The 20,372-nt window shown below is 32.6% G+C and overlaps 1 protein-coding gene across 1 annotated transcript in view; it reads left to right on the top strand.

Annotated features, from left to right (window-relative positions):
* Positions 1 to 1,214: 1,214 nt before the first annotated feature.
* The window catches only part of LOC125057461 (plastin-2-like), a 42,603-nt gene continuing 23,445 nt past the window's right edge, over positions 1,215 to 20,372 (top strand). The window contains exons 1-2 of the mRNA XM_047661178.1: positions 1,215 to 1,371; positions 1,476 to 1,620. Of these exons, the coding sequence (XP_047517134.1) occupies positions 1,558 to 1,620 (63 nt within the window). The 5' untranslated portion in view covers positions 1,215 to 1,371; positions 1,476 to 1,557. The remainder of the gene's footprint in view (positions 1,372 to 1,475; positions 1,621 to 20,372) is intronic.

Genomic DNA, 20,372 nt, shown 5'->3' with positions numbered 1-20,372 from the left:
ATTATGTAGGTTTAATAAGTTACTATCAATATAATATAGAAATGAAAGATGAACAATATAGATACTTTTTGTCTATTTTTCGTAAAAATATTTATATATTGTAATAACCTTAGTAGTAATAATTAAGTGATCGTAGTTTCTTGTATCAAATTTATTCACCAAAGGTTTATGTTCTCTGCAAGTGATGTTTCCAGAAAATTCTAGATACTAAGGCGACATCTATAATCGAGTAGCAATAAATTTTAATTAGAAGTTGTATTTGAAAATAACGCCACCTATTAAAAATAGTTCAAACTACTATAATAATGTTCAAGATCTAAATTTATGTTTATTTTTATCCAATTAATCATTATTAATCAGTTAGTTTATTATAATTACAATAATATTATCTAGATTAAAGTTTTGAATACTTTATATTATATAATAATATTTATTTTTTATCATGGCAAGCAGTCGGCTGTTGCTATATTATTTTACATCAAACTTGCCAATAATTTGGGAACTTATGGTAAAACAGGTTAAAATTATATTTTTTTGTGTAAATAAAATTTAGTAGCAGAAAGTTATGTTATGTTCCTATTTGAATAAAAGGGACCTTTATAAAAATAAAAAAAAGGATTGTGTGGTTTTATGAAACCTCGGTAAAAGTGAAACTTTTTTTTCACATTATAGACATTTAACTAAAAAATTTTGGAATAATATTCCGTTAAGGGTATAAAAATCGCTTTATCAATCTTAATTTTATAATTGGAAAATTGGAATGATAATGGGATTTAATAGGTAAAAGTAGACTAAGTCTCCAACGACATACATAATACTTAACAATTATTTAGATTATAGACACATACTAAATAATAGTCTATACACTACACGGTCAGCTGCTGCGAACTATAGGCGCCGTCATATTGGCCTTGGCTATGACGGGCGCCTTTAACTTTATCCCTACTCCGCGGCCGACCGTCACGCGATATGCAACACACAGACGAAGAAGGTTGAGACTATGTAATAAAAGTTTCACTTTAAAATTTTAAAATAGTACATATATTTTATTTTATACGATCATTAGCTCGACTATTTTTATTTTTGAAATGACACTTCTAAGTAATGTCATTCAAATAGTAAGATAGTCAAATTTATCGCACACGTTATTGTGTTGCCAAATCAAATATCTAGTAGATGGCTACACTAACGATGACGAAGACACCGTCTCTCTATCTCCCCGCTTCACCTTTTCCCTCCTGGCAAAATCAAATGTGGAATGAAATTGACGAATCTATCGTCGTCAAACTTTGAAGTTGTTTTAACTCGTTGTACGAGGACCGCTTACCGCAAGTAGATTTGTTACGTTTTGTATTACAATCGCGTACTTAGGTATTTATTGTGTTTATATGTAATTATTGAATTTGTGATATTGTGAATTTTATGCAATAATTTGCCTATATCATTTAGTTTAATCGGTGTTGTGATATTTACAGTGTATGTGCAAAGTGCGGATTCCAACAGCGGTTTAGTTGTCGATGATCAGAATTTAAATACTGTGATAAATTTCAATTGACGATGGCAGATAATACAAAATTGACTGATGAAGAGAGAGCAGAAATCAGAGAACAATTTTCTCAGGTAAGTGCCTTAAACTTATTTATTTTATTGTATTGTTCCGTAATTTTTACCGGTGACTGCACCAGTACAAATGCGTTAAGCCTTATTAAAATAAAGGAATCGCTCTTTTTGAAATACGCATCAAGATTCAAGATGCGGATTAATATAAAACTTTATTATCTGCCCATGCCCTACATGCTTTCGAATTTATTTATGCTTCTACGCGTGTGGTCGAAAATAAGTTTATTTCCTAGCTAGTTTAGTTCATAGGTATTTTACGTCTCTACGATCTGAAGACGTCTGTGATTACGAGTAAATACAAGTGATTACTGGTCAGTACCAATTTACGTCATATTCATTATTATTGATTTAATTGTTGAAGGTAAAAGACCTTTGTTTATTAATCTTATTGCAATAAAAATTAGAACATTGACCTTTTAAGCATGAAATTGTATGCAAAATTCTTTTCATACAAATTTATTGTCCTTTTTGTCCCTAAGTTATCTTAAAATCTGATCTATTGAAAATAATTTGCTTTATTAAAAACACCCTATTGGAAAAGTTCTTAAGATTTTAGGTTTAAAATTGTATTTTAGTGAAATTACTATTCACTAAATTATATAAATATATATATTTTAAACATATTGCAAACAAGGACATATTGTAAGTGAACAATATCATGTCAAGGAGACATATGGTACCTGAATACTAAAATACATGGTAATACCAAATTGCCTCTTGTGTAACCGATGACACATGCTGAGAATATTTACTACTTACATATGGCATGACTAAGTATTCTAAACATTGTGTTTGAATTAAAAATCAGAAACCCCCTTTACTTTTTGTCTAAAACATCTCATTTATGAAGTACATATATTAAGGAGGTTATTAAATTTTTGCATACTCAAAATGTACTAACAAAGCTATTTTTTGTGGACACAATGGACACAATTTTGCACCTGTTTGTGTTAGCCTAGATGTAAAGTACTAGAGTCTTGTACTTTACTCCTATAATTTTTATATTATTAAGAATTTACAAAGCTAACTCATATAATTAACCAAGTGATCATTATTCAAGTAAAATAAATATTAAATGTTCTGTAAGAAAATAAAATATATGTACTTTATTTAAACAGAGCCTTCATTAATTAGTCTTCTGTACATTCATTTATTTGTATTTCAATCTTCAAGTTGGTTTAAGATCTACCAATGTTTGAACAAATATTTAAAATCTATATTTTTAATGATCTTATTCTTTATTAGTTGTTGTCAGTACAACTTCATTTCCGTGTTTTAACCATAGTAAAAAATCATCCTTTTGCTTTTTTTAGTTAGAACAAAATATATTTCTACTGGTATTGGAAATTGGAATTTTAAATCCATTTAATAACTACATATATATTACTTCTTAGAAAATCTCACAGACTTATAATAAAATGTAAACTAATGTTGGTCTGTTAAGTACAGACCAACTTTAGTTTACACTTTATATTATTTGTAACCATATCTTTTTATATGGTAACATATACTATCACACTGGCACTATCTTTATCTTTATCACTTTTTTTATTAATTAATACTGTAATTAAACAATAGCTTCTAATATTTCAAATATACTATAAAGCTTATTAAATATTCTGGAGACTTTGAACAAGTAAGACTTAGTTGGGTTTGCCTTTTTTCAAAACAGTAAATTTAGAGGTTTTAAATTTTTTTTAAATTTTAATTAAATAATAATTTACCCTCTAGGAAGGAAAAGAAACTGATTACTTTCATAGTAAGACATAAACAGGTATCTCTGATCCCATTTCAAAATACTAGACTTTGCACACAAACATTTCTTCAGCCACTTCCATTCATATAATAAAGTACCGGTTTTTTGAATGAAATGCCTAATAGACCATAACACTAAGAGGAAGTAATGTTCATATTAACAAAAAACTATAATACACACAAATGAAATCCACTTTCACAGTTTATTAGATAATGCACCAAGCGGAACCAAACAAGATAGTTTTACATAAAAAACGCAGAAATCAAACAAATACCATCTTGTAACAAATTGATTATCCAATATTTTCTTTTATGGTTTATTGTGCTGTGAAATTTATATTTTTTACGCATTAATAACCAATTATTATTAATAAAACATTAGTTTATCTTTGTTTTAATTAGTATAAAGTCTACTATAAAAACTAAACTAAACTAAATTTAAATATTGGCTATAAAATTAACTAAGTAAGTTTTATTCGGTTGTGATGTATGTAAGTGTGTTGTGTGTATACTAGACTAAAATTCTATTAAAAATACACTATTAGCCAGAAAAAGCCTTTCATTGTTTTGTCTTTATTACTTCTGTGACACTTTCAAAGTATGTGACGCTTTCAAAGCATGTAGTAAATTGTGACAAAACATTCTAATAAAACATTAAATACCAAACTTTATTGGGCAGTCGATAAAACTGTAGTCACATATTTTTTTTTTAGTAAAAACCCTCGAATTTATTGATTTCTTAAATATTTGTCTTAACTCAATTTTTCGCCTAATATTTGAATACGTATTTTAAGGCTCAGGTAACTTCCTAAACGTAGAAAAGACATCCTGTGTTTATATCGATATAGGTAAACAGTTTGTTCCGGGACAAAATATTAATTGTTATGTCTAAGTAAAACCCAAAACCTACACCTACCAAAAATGCACGTAAAAAGGATATATAGAAACAAGGCATGGACCAATTAGAATGTTCTTTTGTGAACGGTTAGACGGTCGAGCTGGCCGTTCCATTTCAAGAATCCGCAGCACGCCCCCGGCCTTGAAAGTACCGTCTTTCAAGAAGCTCTTTTACCATTGGATATATCTTTGTGAAAGCGCGCCGCAACACTCCAGGATAGACATATAGTCCTCATTCGAAATTCTATCCTTCCCTGGTATACCTTAAACGACTTTGACAATGTGCCATTTCTATGAGGGTAGATTATAGTAGGTAGACCACCTATTAGTAGGTTCCAGATGTAATTTTTTTCCATGAATACATACATACACATAGTTTTATCTGTGTTTATCAGAATAAGAGCCAGTTTGTGTTTTTTAAACCTTCAAAATATTAATATTTTCATACCTTTAAAGGGTAAATGGAGATATTAATTTCACTTTAAAGTAAATTATAGAGGTAATATTGAAAGGGTCTGGTTTTCGAGGTCACACTTCCGTGCTGACTCATTGGTGTAAATAAAATTTACATGACTAAATCTTAAAATTTATTATAGGGAAGTACTTTGTAGGTCACTGCGCCAAGTCAATAACATTTTGATTAAGATCTTACTAAGTTTTTAGTACCGTAAATATTTTAATTAATTGATTTTTACTGAGTTTTAAATATATGTATGGTGCATGTTTTTCGTAGTCGTACTGTATTTATACATAAAAGTTAAATCTACTTCACTCATTTTAAAAGTAAATATCAAGTATGTATCGGGTGTTTTTTTTAGCGGTATAGAACTTTAAATTGCAATAAAACAACGAGTGATTATTGGACTGACATGATTTTTTTTTTATTTGAAAGATAATCTTGTGGCATTACATTTTAAATGTGATTTCTGGCATATGACTGCCACGGCTGGCTCGGATATAGTCCAATCTGGACGTCCAATTTACCCGTCCGTTGTTCCCGATTTTCATAAGCGAATTTTGTTTAGCGATGCAGCGCACTTCTGGTTGAATGCTACGTCAACAAACAAAACTGCCGCATTTGGAGTGAAGCTAATCCTCAAGTGTATGTCGAAACACCGTTACATCCAGAAAAACTAACTGTTTGGTGCGCTTTATGGGCTGGTGGCCAAATCATGTCATTCCAATAATCCATCGTTGTTTTATTGCAATTTAAAGTTCTATACCTCTAAAAAAACACCCGATACAAAAGTTACGAAGTGTAACATTTACCTATAAAACATCGATATCTATATGTTTATAGTACCACTGAAAGATTAACTAAAGAGTCACTAGGTGGTCACGAAACGTTTTACTATACTTGGGTACAGTACTGTATATGGGTACTGAAAAACGTTACGGCGAGGTGGGGGGGGTCAATAATCTCCAAAAATTGCGTTACGTAATACTTGAACGCTCCCTTACGCTCATTTATAGCTAAGACATTAGTCAAGTAATATTTTGTAAAAAAACAAAATCTTATAGACTAGAGTGATTTAATAAGTTTTACTTTACAAAGCAAACTTGAAACTAGATGTGCAACGACCTTGCTTCGGAATGTCGTCTCGCCTTTGTCCTATCGTGACGTAAGATCGTTAATAAGTAAGTACGATATCAAAGATGCTTATAAGTACAAGTAAGTTGTAAACAAAGAAACGTGACTTACGATAATTATAAACACACCAATATGCATAAAATAAATACCCTGTACAGCTCACCTTTATCGCTAAAAGAAATACAGAACGAATATTGTGACGAAGACATATTTCTTTTTGAAACATTTAAACACCTTATTACGATATTCCCTTTCAGTATAAGTTGGGTTACTGTTTTGTCGACTCTGTTCACATATATTCTTTATGTTTTATATTCATTATTGAAATATATATAAATTCACCGTACACAACGAGAAATGCTAACTATTTTTTTACATCAAGGTTATTGTAGATTAAATAAATAGTTAACTGTCAATACTATACTATTATATGTAAATTTTTATAATTCCAGTTGGTGTAATTTAATTATTGCTTGCACATTATATGCGAATGAGTCAGACCCGTCCTGATTTCTCTTAACATCATTCAATTGGTGACAGAGTGATTAGTACTTGTATATTCCTAGAACAATTGCCCGATAAAATTATTATTTATGACGCTCGTTATGATGTAACATATTGATTTCATACGACCCACTTGTTTAAATCCGACGACTATTTAATGTCTTGAATTGATGTATTATAGTCTCTAATACACGATTTGTGTAGATAAAAATGTCGTACAGGTATAAAAATATCCGTAAATAGTATAAACTAAAACAAGACGCATCAAAGGGAACTTTATCTTTTTTAATAGTGCGAGCTGACATTCAGTGTCAAAACATAGGACTGACACACACCTTCGAATAAAGAAGATAATTGTGTTCAAATGTATTTTCTGTTATAACTATTATTTGAATTTCGAATAGATTTGCAATGTCCAGTGACAGGAAGGGTTAAACTATTAAAAAAGGGTTCAGCCGTGTCATGCAAATGCCCACTGTCCATTTCTAGTTAATTCAGTTTCGTAGACAAGGGGTAACACTAACAAATCGATACATTATGAAAGGGTTCTCTCCCCGCTTTTGATGAGTATGGAAATTGTGGACGCACTAACAGTACAGATGCAACTAGATGACAAGTGGCTTTTCAAATATTCCTCTCCATAACCATTATATTATTGTGGCTGATTTCTGCATTTAATGCTTTCTTAAATTTTCGTCTGGTTTACGCGAGTATTCTGTAAATGTTTATTATCTTTGAACGCGCCGTAACGTTTTCCCTACCCAAGTTTAATAAAACGTTTGCAACGTTCGTAACGTTTTGCAAAAGTCCCCCCCCCCCCCCCCAAATTCGTTACGTAATACTTAAACGCTCCCTTACATAAAAAATACTAACTTTATAACTGGATGTCACGAGCGCTTTGCAGTCATCCTTTCATAAACTTTAACCATAATTATCCCGAAAAACATTTATATTCTAAGTGAATTTTTAAAATACAATAAGTTTCTTTTTAAACAAAAACATAAAACCTACAAGTATTAAATAACGATATACTTCTTTGTATTGATTGATTACACAAACAATGTATAAAATATCGATTACTTTATTTATATATAAAATTATAAGGCAATTTTGAATGCCAAGCCATAATTCCTTGAACAATGCTTTTCCAAATGGTCATAAAGCCAAGTTAGACTATCTAAGGTGAATATTCATTCTTTATTTTCGTCTTCGCTGCAATTGCGAATCATTTGACACCACGATCCAATTCGGTCCACAAACTGAGAAAGTATCGTCGTAAAGGTCGTTTTGATAAACCTCCTCATTCGGGTTTTCCGTTAAAACTAATAAAACAATCCAACAACAGTCCTGATTCTCTTTCCAAACTACCAGGTAGGCATAACTCTATAGGTACAAAGAGTTGAACGCACACACGCACAAGGTTGTACGCACGCAGGTCAACAGTCGGTGACTCACACACTGGATCCTTCAAATGATATTTACTTTTATATATAATCTGTGTATTTATTGTATTGTAAGGCTATAAGGCTAAAGGCCGATTTACATTATCTTAGTGTTTAGGAGAGTGCTTTAGTACAACTTGAAAGGCAAGTTCTTTAGCGTAGCATTTACTAAAGCAAGTAGCGTTTACATGTTTCAACTAAAGTACTATCCTAAAGCACTCTGCTAAACACTAAGATAATGTAAATCGGCCTTAACATAGGCAGTTTGTAACTCATGAATAATTAGACAGTGCCTGTTAGCTATTTCTTTATTCTGAAAGATTGCATTTTGAGCATTTCATCATACTGATGATTTTACGTAAGACCTACGTAAAATAACATGCTAAGGGATACCTAAGAAATACAACTATCTAATTGAACTATCCGACACATCAACAATGGATGTGATAGTTATTAAACACGTTGTCAAAAACAAAATAAGCAATGATAATAATGTGACCTTACTGCTTTGTTATGTACCTTAAGTACTTCATCAAATTGGTATTTTATTATTAATATTTATTACTTAATGACGGCTGTACAGATTGGGCCAAATTTGGCGAAATCGTAAACGCATTGCTTTCTAAATGCAAAATATATAGATAAGATATTGTAGATAAACGAATGGCGTCTTAGATAAGAAACAAATGATAACGCCTTGTATAATGTTTTTTTATATAAAATCCCGTTATTCCCGTTATCCGTTATCCATCATATATCAAACGTTACATCATTACAGCAACAGAGAGTTACACAGAATATTATTAAACGATTAATTACGATTTCAATTGCGGACGCACTGTCGATATGTCGAAATCCGTCATCCTGACAATTGTAATGAAGTTTTTAATAAGATTTTTTGTCTGCATTTTTTGCATCAAACATTTGCAAGAGGCTCAAATTGGGCGCTTCTTTCTCACTATTCATAACATAACTGTAAATTAATTAAATCGTTTATCACACGTATGAATGCTTTAATTTGCACACAAAGAAATCTGTTCGCAAATACATCGTACACAATGTTTCGCACGAATTAAAATAGCGAAAGATATATTATGTATTAGATTGACATTAGTGGAATGCGTGAAATGAAACGTTATTTTAATATAGCTTTCATTTGTTATCGTCATCAGACGTATTTACGAAGCAAATCGTGTGACAAATTTATGTTAAAAACAAAAACTATTACTGACGCATGGGCAGACAAGCAAAATTAGGCAAGTAAGTGATGAGCCCTCTTAAGACGTTACGATTATTATTTCAGACTCTTATCGCAATCGTAATATATATGTATCAAACGCTCGACCACATAAAAGCACCCAGGTGCACCACTTAAAGGCACCCAAGACTTGATACAAACCCCTTTTATATTAAACTGAACAACGCCTTACCAGTCTGACTAGTTTGTAACCTGACCGTACGTAAACTGGTGTCACTGCGGAAACCGCGCACGTGCGCGGGCGCAGTTTTCGCCACAAATAGCCCGAAGTAATAGTACCATAGTTTGTTTATTGCATCTGCACTTCGGTATGTAACGGAACTTGAGTATGAATGTGTACCTAATTCCTTTTATATGTACACATGATAACCTTGTTCAAATGTTTACAAAGTATCTACCGCGTCGAGTCGGCAAATAACTCAGTAGTTACGCTTTTAATCATTTCATAAAATGTAAAGTTGTTGATTTATGTAGGAGAGAACTTCTACAGATTACATCTCTTTAGTATTTGTTTTTTACTCTGTGCTTATTGAAGTCGGTGTTCACGATTGTCAGACGTCAAGATGTCATTGTCAAATCCTCCCTTAATCTCTGTCGCACGCGGGCATCGCACAACCAATTATTTTTGTGATGTAACAAATTAAAAAAAGTCCCAAACCACGAAGATTGTATGATTTGCCAATGCCCAAACATTAAGTGATATCTTTTTGAAAGGCACTTGTAGATAACTTAGTCTTGAAATTATTAAATAAGATTTTATATGCAGTATCATCTGTACTGTAAAACTTTTCAGTACTAATCTGTCTTCATTCCATGCTTCTAAATTAAAATAACTATTTACTCTTATTCGCGTTCAATGAATAAGGAATTATCTACATCTGTTAATCATTGCGTTGAACCTGCAGCGCTTTATCTTCATGTGAATTTCTTATTAAAACTTATCATTGCATAGAAATACATAAAACCATATCTGTCTAGACATAATTGTAATAGTTACGGGTCGATGTAATCGTTCAAATGTGACTATGTACACTTATGAACGTCAATATAAAATTTAAAGGTCTATTTTAATCGCCATGTTTTTGTTTACTAATTACCTTGTAAAGAGGAAGGTAAGGAAATGCAACAATTGACACCATATTTATCCTGCACCAGATTGGACATGTTGAGATATTGAGTCAATAATTAAAAAGAAAACGCTAAGCTTCAGTAGACATTATGTCTTTAATTGAATTTATTTAAACATTAGTAATTTACTAGGTTACGGAAGAGACGGCTTAAACAAGGTAACCATGGTAACAAAAACCTTAAGTTCACGTTTAATATAATAAATATTTTAAAATGTCATCCCATCACTGGTACTAAAGGTTCTTGTGTTTGTCCAACATGTCATGTATTGGTAATAAAAGGCCATCCAATTTAATTAACATAACAATTCCGGTAATCGGTTTAATGTTACGCAATTTATTCGGCATTAATTCCATGCGAGTAATTAATATTAATATAATTATTATGTTACTTAGTAATACACGCGAAAGTTTGTGAAGATTTTCTATATGTTTCAATGAGCCAGTAGTCTAAAATTAGGACGGCTGTCTAATGGCGACTTGTTTCATTATATTATTATATTTATTTTTTTGTAATGAGAAATAAAGTTCTTTAAACATTAAAATAACGTTAACTCTGCTTTGCCAAATCAAAGTTGGAATATTTCCTATAAAGGCACATTGTTATACTGAATCATACATTCTATTTTTAGCTGATACAGTATGTAGTACGTATTTTATACGTATTTAATCACTCATACACGCTGATATAAGCTAACCAGAAGTTATTCGTTGAAAACAATTAGATTTGTAGATATACTTTCTATAGCTTTTCGTTAAGCTACGCCTCGTTGAAATTACGATTTGTATTTTTATGTAAACCTGAGCAACTACAAGAAATTTATAGTGAAAATTGCGTATGTTTAAATTTAGGTATAAAACAAAAGTTCCTTCAAAAGTACTCCAGTGTTATGAGGCTACAAAGGGAAATGAAAAGCTCGTGTTTTCTGCAAGAATAAAACACTCGTTTGTTTGGGCTTAATTTCCTTTTAACAATCGACCTACAAGAATATATTGGGTAGGTTTAAGTTGGATTTGTAGTATGCAAAAGAACTTATAACTCGGCTAGAAGGCATACATGATTTAACGTTATTTAATTTACCATAAACTTGAAGCGTTGACAAGAAGACAACTTGGCATTAGATTGCGTAATAATCATTTTTACCATGTATGTGTGTATAATTATTTTTTATATAAAAATAAGTCGGGTTTTCCTTCCAGAACGCACGAACCGATTTCCACGGTTTTGCATTCGTAGGAAAGGTCTCGGGCTCCGTGAGGTTTATAGCAAAGAAAATTCAGGAAAAATTTCAATCTCATTTCAATCTTCTTCATCTTTCAATCACCAAACGAAATGTTACATAAAACGAAGCCATCTCTCTGGTGGCGAAACGGAGTTCGCCGGGTTTGCTAGTTTTTTATATTTATGTCCTTTTATGTCCTTTTATTTATTATATTTTATATGTAATACATCAATATAAAAAATATAAATAATATCAAACATATACATACATACCAATTACTATATAGGTGAAGAATATCGTAAATATTGTGTATTAGTGTCTTGGAAATAAATATAATATTTCAGTAGATTGAAAAACAGAACAAAATCTCACTTATTAGTTACATATGTAATAGCATGTTTTCAATTCAGTTATAAATGAAACAAAACTGCAATTGCCACACCTTGGTTTACGAATGCTTCGCACGTGGCGTATCGGATTTCCATCAAATGTACGAACGCGAAAACAGAATTCAACTACTACTTATATAATGTACCTCATATGTTATTACTGTCTCGTTTTATTTGTAAGAACGTTATTCGTAAATTAATAATACATTATTCTTAACATACATAGTAATAATAATAATTAAAAATTGATAAATAGAAAATTAAAACAAATTTAATAAGTTTGTTTTCTGTAGTGTACCTTTAATGCTGGCAGCATTTCCTCGCTGTATTGCGATACTTATTCGTTGAGCGAGGAAAGCACCAGCTCTGTGGTCACCATTATCTTAAGAACGTCAGCTTAAATCTTTAATTAGCGCCTGTGTACTTGAACCCCACGGCCCAAGAGCCTCTACTCCAAAGGGAACACTAAAGTAGGAGGAAATACTCTTATATTTGAGACGTAAAATTTTTTCTATGTGGTTATTTTTTTCTATATTACTATAGATTATATTAGATTTGTTATAATACCGCTTACGATTCGTTCTCATTTGGTTATCGGTCACCACCTGAATGAACCAAAGTTTTACCGTTACTGCACATATTGTTTCTTTTTTGATAATATTTTATAGTTCGGACCGAGAACTAACAGTAAACGGCCATGTTAGAACACACCTTATACTCATCTGCCTCTTTTCATCACAGCGTAAAGACAATTTAAAAGAAAGAGACGAAAGTACTTTAATGAGGAGTACAAATAGAGTGATAAAGGTTTTATAAATAAGGGGGTTATTATAGAGAGCATGGCCACGTATAAAGCCGCGAAACGTCAGGATTGTGTTTTCATTATTGTAAAAGTAAGATAAATAAACATTTTAATCCGATAAAATACTTCTAAGCATGATTCTTATACGTAAACATTATTCATTCTTTACATATACCTCGTGTCCGTGTTTTAGTTGAATAACCTTTACTTTTTCTTGACATTTGAGGGAAAAGTCAAGGCTTTTCATTTAATCTTAAAGAGCTTTTGCCACGGGGCTTGGAGCCACATTCATTTCTAAGCTTTATTATATTAGAACTTTAAAATTGCTTTATAACTAACATTACGTATAGTTATACTGACGAACTACACGAATCTTATTAAAAATAAAGGTCACATAATCCATAAATCGTAAAGATATTTTGTCCTTATTATTCTCGTCTTTTGAAAATTAAGGGATATATTTTTAGTAAGACCGCTAAAGTAATGCTATTTTGTCGTTACTTTCTCACCGGAAACAAAAGAACGTGGCAAAACATTCCGTAACAAATTCAGCTATTAGAAAGACCCATGTTACATTTTGTTAGACGCTGTAACAGACATAGCTTTGGGTTGTTTATGGAAATATTTTTATGAAAAAAAAAAGCCAAACTGACCAATGGTACCGCCCTGTCTGAAGAAAGTTGAGGAATGTTAATTCACATATCGAGTAATTCGAGCTATCTTGAGATCGGAATTAATAGCGTGCGAACATGCACAACTACCGCTGTTCCCATGCTCTGTTTCCCAACGTGTTATTGTACACTCTGACCTGATACGCTTTTCATTGCTTTATGTCCAATTTTCTAGAATGGAACAGCACTAGCTGACTTGTGATTTCAAGACTAAATGAAGAATGATCAATTCGGGCGAGCAATCCCTAAGATAAAATACAGACATTTGCACTGTGTCTCCTGTCGCTATGACCAGTCTCAATAGAGAGTTGACGTACGACAAATTCGCCTGAAGAACATTATCATTAAAATTTATATACTCTAGGCAATTGATTTAGACAGAATGACGGTTAGACCGTTATGGTCATAAACTCTTCTTCACTTTTGACAAAATTAAATGGTCATAAAAGACAATTGCATAACAATATATTTTATTGTGTAAATACTGGTAAATTAAAAATGTTTTTCGTATTATTTCCTCATATTAACTCAGGTGACGTTATTTGAAGAACAAAGAGGAGTATTAACCATAATTATACAGTGACAACATTCCTGACCACAGGTCTGTATAAGGCATATGACGCAGTTGATAAAAATCAAACGACAAATATGGATTGATTTAAAATGACATAAGATAATATGTGATATATATACTCGTATATGACAAATTATTAAAATACTGGCAATAAGCAATGTTGGTTAAATATTATGATTGAAAATATTATAAGCTTTTTTAGACTTGGATGGCCCCGAAGGCTTTAACAAAATCAAGAGGAAACTATTGTTATACTAAAATAAAAAATCTGTGGCGCTACAATCCTAATTGGGCCTGGGCCTCAGATTTCTGAATCTGTTTCATGATCATTTGTCAATCTAATCGGCTAATAGGTGATCAGCCTCCTGTGACAGACGCCGTCGACTTTGTGGGTGTAAGGCAAGCCGGTTTCCTCGCGATGTTTTCCTCCACAGTTCGAGCGAATGTTAAATGCGCACATAGAATAAAGTCCATTGGTGCACATCCAGGAATCGAACCTACGACCTCAGGAATGAGAGTCGCCCGCTGAAGCCACTAGTCCAACACTGCTCTGCATTTTACTAAAATGTTCTTAACAATGGTAATTAATTGATTTTACCTTCAGTTTTGCAAACCAGAATTAAACAGTTGTTTATTTGGGTCATTCTCAATATGGTATTATCAATTAACCAATTAAATCCAGTCCAACACCAAACGTTACACGTTACATTGTATAAATGATATAATATGCAGAATATTTTAATATATAAAACAAGTTTAAGTTGGTAACGTATACATATATACAGGGGCGCCACAACCTTTATGACACATAAAGGCCTTCTCCACAATAATCCTCATAATATTGATCCTTGGCGAATGGCGTCTTCCAGTTCGTGAACTTTGCGACCATTTTTAAATCGTCTTCAACGCAATCTTTCTATCTTTTTCTGATCTGCCTCTTGGCCTTTTGTGCTTGCTTAAACTCCACTGAGGCATTGTCTATATAACCCTTGAAAAGCATGTCTTTTAGGAATCATTTAAAGTCTAATCTGCCCACTGAATCATTTTTAAAGGCCTGCAGTATATTGACTGTACAAAGATTGCATGTTCATTAGTCTTTTAATTGAAGACTATTATGAATGGTTTGAAATATAAGCTGTCTCTTTACTAAAAATAAAATTTAATTTTTTAGTCAAAAAACAAATTTATTTATAATACGAGAAGGCCCTATGTATATTATATATATTTAAAATTATATTAATTTTGTAAAAAAAAATAATTTAATATTTTTTAATGAAACTACTAACATGCGTAACTTCCCTGTTACTTTAAATAGAGTTAAGGATGATTCACGGTACACCGTGTCGCGACCGGGCCGGGCCTCGGCCGGGACACGTCCACCGTGCGCCGGCCGGGACAGTGGTTCATGTTACACCGGGCTGTTTGGGTGTACGCACGTACGTGTTTGGACGACTATATCTGTTTTTGTCAAAAAAAAAACCAAAAAAAAAATTAACCTCACTAAGATTTGACGTTGACTGCTCTGCGGGTGCCCGGGCGCCTACGTTCATGTTACGACGTGCCGGGGCCGGACCGTGCCGGAGCCGGGAAACAATACCCACCGACATTACAACGCCGTGCCCCGGCCGAGCCACGGTCAGGCATGAATTACTTCATACAAAAGCATATCATTAATGTTAGACCGTGCCCCGGCCGGGGCACGGCCCGGTCGAGACACGGTGTAGCGTGAATCAGCCTTTAGCGATACGACGATTTTGTATGCAATTTTGATGTTCGTACGTTTCAGCCTGTACTGCACTGCTGGACATAGGGCTCTCCCCTAAATTTCCAGTACGGTCCCCCGCGATTTGCATCCAACTTTCCTCCATCCTAACCATCTAGTGGGAGGCCATCCAACGCCTACTGGTCCTAAGCCATTCCAGGACATTTTTGTCCCATCGTCCATCGTTCTTCGAGCAATATGCCCCGCCAATTTTATTGTAGTTTAATATCCGAAGCACTGATGTTGCAACCTTGGGTTCTCAAAATCAATCTTATTTTTATTGCTGGATCGTCATTGGTATTGGAAGTTTAAAACTATTTAAATCTTAGATTTTGGTAGAATTCGTGTCTTACTTCCACATTTGTACTTGTACCTCTGGGTATAAATGTCTAAGAAGCGGATATGAATAACAATTGTATTCCCCGGCTGCTATATCAAGCATCCGTTATTCACTTAACCTTTGATCACAGACTTTGACTGTCAGGAGACCGCCTTCGTACATGCAATTATAAGTCATGAAACGCATAACCCAGATAATATCAAGACAAAGTACAGGCGCATAATCATTCAGATTTATGTATCTATTTTAATTTTTTCTGATGTAAAAATTGCAAATATTTAGTTGATATGCCGGTTTGAAGTCATTGCCGTCATGCCTAGTGTTAATTCGCCACATATAAAGATTTATGTGGACCGTAGTTTAAATAATCGCACTCTTAAATTTAATTATTTGTATAAATTATTAAAGTCTTAGCACTTTTATTAACAGTCTCATTACACAGATGTTACTTATTTATCTTGTTTCATCACAGAGTACTAGAACCAATTAAGGACTAGTTGATACAGTATAGTAACTGATATTATATTTACAACTTATTGCAAATCAATTTGTAAAGAGAGGAACGAAACTCATAAATAATAAAAAATCTATTAGATTTCGTTTTTACGAAATTCTGACCACTTATATACGCATTAACCTCTAGTGAATTTTATATGTCTATGTACCGGTGTTATTATCGTGTCTTTAAACAAAACGCTTTGAAAATGTAAAACAAGTAATTATGTACTTCGTTTTAACACAGTATACAGGGCTTTTGGTTTATTCATAATCAATCAAATAATGGTGGTGAGAAGTAGTTTTCCAATTGTAAATACGCAATATTCAAATGCATGTTTAATACGCATGCGCATAGCAAAACGCTTTATCGGCGCACGGCCAGTGATATTGAGGCATTTCATTAATATTACTACAATTTGATTATGAATGAGTTCGCTGTTTCTTTACGCTTTGTTAAGCAGTTTCCTCTCGAATATTCTTTATGAAAATGTAACATAATGTTATGATTGTACCAGTATTTTCAATATATCGGAGCCGGCACGTTTCTGTTTAATTAACATTTTATAGACAACAAATTATTTGGGCTTATACTCATCTATAAAAAAAAAAAATATGTTCATTATGGAACATAAGATACAGGTATCACTTATTCCACGTCATTAAATTATTATTCCCTACTCATTGGCAAAGAAGACAGAGGGTTTAGGCCTAGAGAAAAAGCCGGCGTAAAAAACTCTCGGTACTCTTTCAAAATAAGAAATCATCAAAAAACACTTATTTTAAAACAAATATCGCAAATTCATTAGAAGTAGCCTGTCTAGCACTAGTTCCAGGCCCTTTTATCAACTAGATAATTATAACTTTATAGTAAGCCTTTACACAGATTTTCTTTAATACATTTCTTAAATTTATCAAAAGAGCCTCTGGGATCTTATTAAAGAAGAGTACCTATCCCTTTTCCCAAAAATTACTAACTTAAGATAGTCTAGTAGGTACGGGTAACTACCAACTAAGCCGCGGAAGTCGGATTAAGAAAGCAAAATATCTTGTACATTTTTAATAATAAATATCTTGGATATGAGTTGTGGTTAGGCTATTAAACTAATGGAAGAGCATGCGGTATAACCCTCTGCCCTATAAAGAGACTTTTTGAATAAAAACCTAATATCATAAGTATAGTACGGTGTATTGCTCGCCGTGTATATATAATCCGCTCTATGTAAACGAAAATAAAAACAATGAGTTTAAAATAAATATATTATATTATTGACATATTAAAAAATACGTGTGGCACTCGGGGACCGCGGTAAAGCTATTGCATAGCATTTTTTATAAACTTATGCAATATAATTATTTGGTTTTTTTTTTCTTTGATATTAATTCAAGTTTTTTCTTTGATATTAACTCAATCTACCACTCTACTAGACTCAGACTAACACGTCTATCCGATCACGCTAAACCTATGTGAGACGCAGTATGCGTTCTGTCCCGCTCTAACGCGTATTGGCCGCACCTATATTACGTCATCGTGTGTTAGGTTTATTTCGTTACTGAATTTCTTGATTCGGTAGCCGCGCTCAGAGACCGCGATAAAATCTATGCAATAGCTTAAAAATAATAGAAAAAACAACGATTTTAACGCTATTCGATTGAAAATTACACAGACTATTAGATAATTTTTCCGATTCAGCTAATTTCAAGAAATGTGTCACTATTTATCACTATTTTACGTACGCAAATGAAACCACAAGTTGATTTATATTCTCTTGTGTGGCTTCCTTGTATTCCCCTAGACAACACGATACTAACGCCGAGGGACGGTGACTCAGGGGATTTGTAACGTCATGTTATCCTACAATGTATGGAGATTAACATATATATTTAAATTTAATTTTTTTAATACAATATAACCACCTCCTGGAGCTTAGTTTACACACATGAAGTATAACCAGTCGGTCGGTTCTATTATATTATCATAGGTTATTGCTAGTTCTTCTCTTCCGTTCTACGCCCTTGATTTGAGAATTGGCAGTAAATGTAAAATTAGAAGCATTTAATGTATATTTCTTTTTTGACGTTCATAAGTGTACATTGTGTTACCTACATAAATATGATATTTGACTTTTGATTCCGGCGATCAAATAAAATATATAAACCACTATTGTTGCCTCTAATTTGGGACCTAGTTAAATTTATATCTTAAAGAATATAGATGTGAGAATAGGATGGATAAATTGTTAATAGAAAATATATTTTCGAACGGCACAATTGTTACAATTGAACTAACAGCGTAGTAACAAATGCACGATCTAGAAAAGATGTAACGTACGAGAGCACGTCACTAGATCATTAAAATCGATTTTGCCGTTGTGGGTCATTGAACCCCTAATCGCAAGGTCCTCGACCACAACAGTTAAGGCGTGCACTGCGCACCGAATAAAAATTGCATGTTTTTGGAGCGTTTCCAAATTGTGTGCCATCTGTTCGACATGTCACAATTGATGGCCATTTATGATTATGGATTGGGTTATTGGCTAACTAACACACTCCATGTCAGGATTTTTGAATAAGTTTTAATTTGTTTCAAAATTTTTGTTATATATTTGTTTTATAACCGCATCATTTAAATGGCGCGACGCTGTAAAGATCAACAATGCACAGGATTAGCCTACTTTTAAATAAAGAACAAAACGAAAAATAACATTTTTTTTTTCCTTTATGGCTCTGGCACGGACGGTTACAACATCTTTTACACATCGAAATCGTAAATTCTAAATACAAAATTTAAATCCAATTCGAAATTTAAACATCCATACATTTTTTATTTTGAACACAGAATGCCACGGGAAAGCCTCGCTTGATATTATTTACGCGCAGTATCAATTGACAAGATCGTGTGTCCCACGAGAAATCTTGTGTCAGTCGCATTAAAACTAACGGTGACTGAACTTTTAAAGATCCTGCACTTAAGATTGGACTTTCAATTGATCCATTGTTTAAACCTGAACGCTTCTATTATATATTATAGATATTATATATGAAATGGCTTTTAGATTCTTGTTTTTACGAAGTAAAGCGCACAATGCGTTACTTGTCCGTGGAATAAATGTGGTTCGAAAACGAATGATAAGACAGAGTTTCTATTGTACCACAAAAGGTTGTTATGTACAACAACTCTAGCTACTGGATATTTTTTTATGTTAGGAAGCATTGGAGATGTAACTTAAACTTAAAATACTATACTCTATACTCATAGTCATGGATACAGAACTAAACCTTCAATAAACACTAGAATGTCCACTCTCTTTGTTGATTTGTATGAAAGATAACTGAAAAACAATTGATAAAACGCCGTCTTGTCAGCAATAATTGTATTTCTTTTACTTCTACCGTCACTTAGTTTTACATAAGTGCAGACCTACCCACATAAATTAATTAAAATCCTCGAAGATTTGGCACACAGCTAAAGAACCGTGTAACCTAATACTGAAGTCTGCTTTATGTAGTCCTATAGGGCTTTAAGCGACTTTAGTATTTAGTAGGATTATAACTATGTTTATTTCAATATTACCTCTACCTAAGTAAATTTCATTCATATAAAAATTTTTGCAAAGTCATATTTTGTCATATATTCTTTAGTAGACATAAGTTTAGAACCATTTTCCGTTCAAAAATAGAGGAAGTACTTTAGTTTTTATTATTAAAATTAATTCAGTACTAAATAATAGACATTAAATACAACTTAACCTACGCATACATGCGTCAACAGAGTTGTATATGTTAATTATAAAGGAAAAAACGTTCACGGATCAAGTACATAACGCTAGGTTATGTAAATACATAGAAGTGTGAATCATAGTATTAGTCATCGTGGCAAAATATGAGCTTTGGTTCACGCAAATTTTAACACCTAAATACA

The sequence above is a fragment of the Pieris napi genome, chromosome 16 (genome assembly GCF_905475465.1).
Source record: "Pieris napi chromosome 16, ilPieNapi1.2, whole genome shotgun sequence".
Taxonomy (NCBI): domain Eukaryota; kingdom Metazoa; phylum Arthropoda; class Insecta; order Lepidoptera; family Pieridae; genus Pieris; species Pieris napi.
This window is presented reverse-complemented; position numbering and strand designations above follow the sequence as displayed.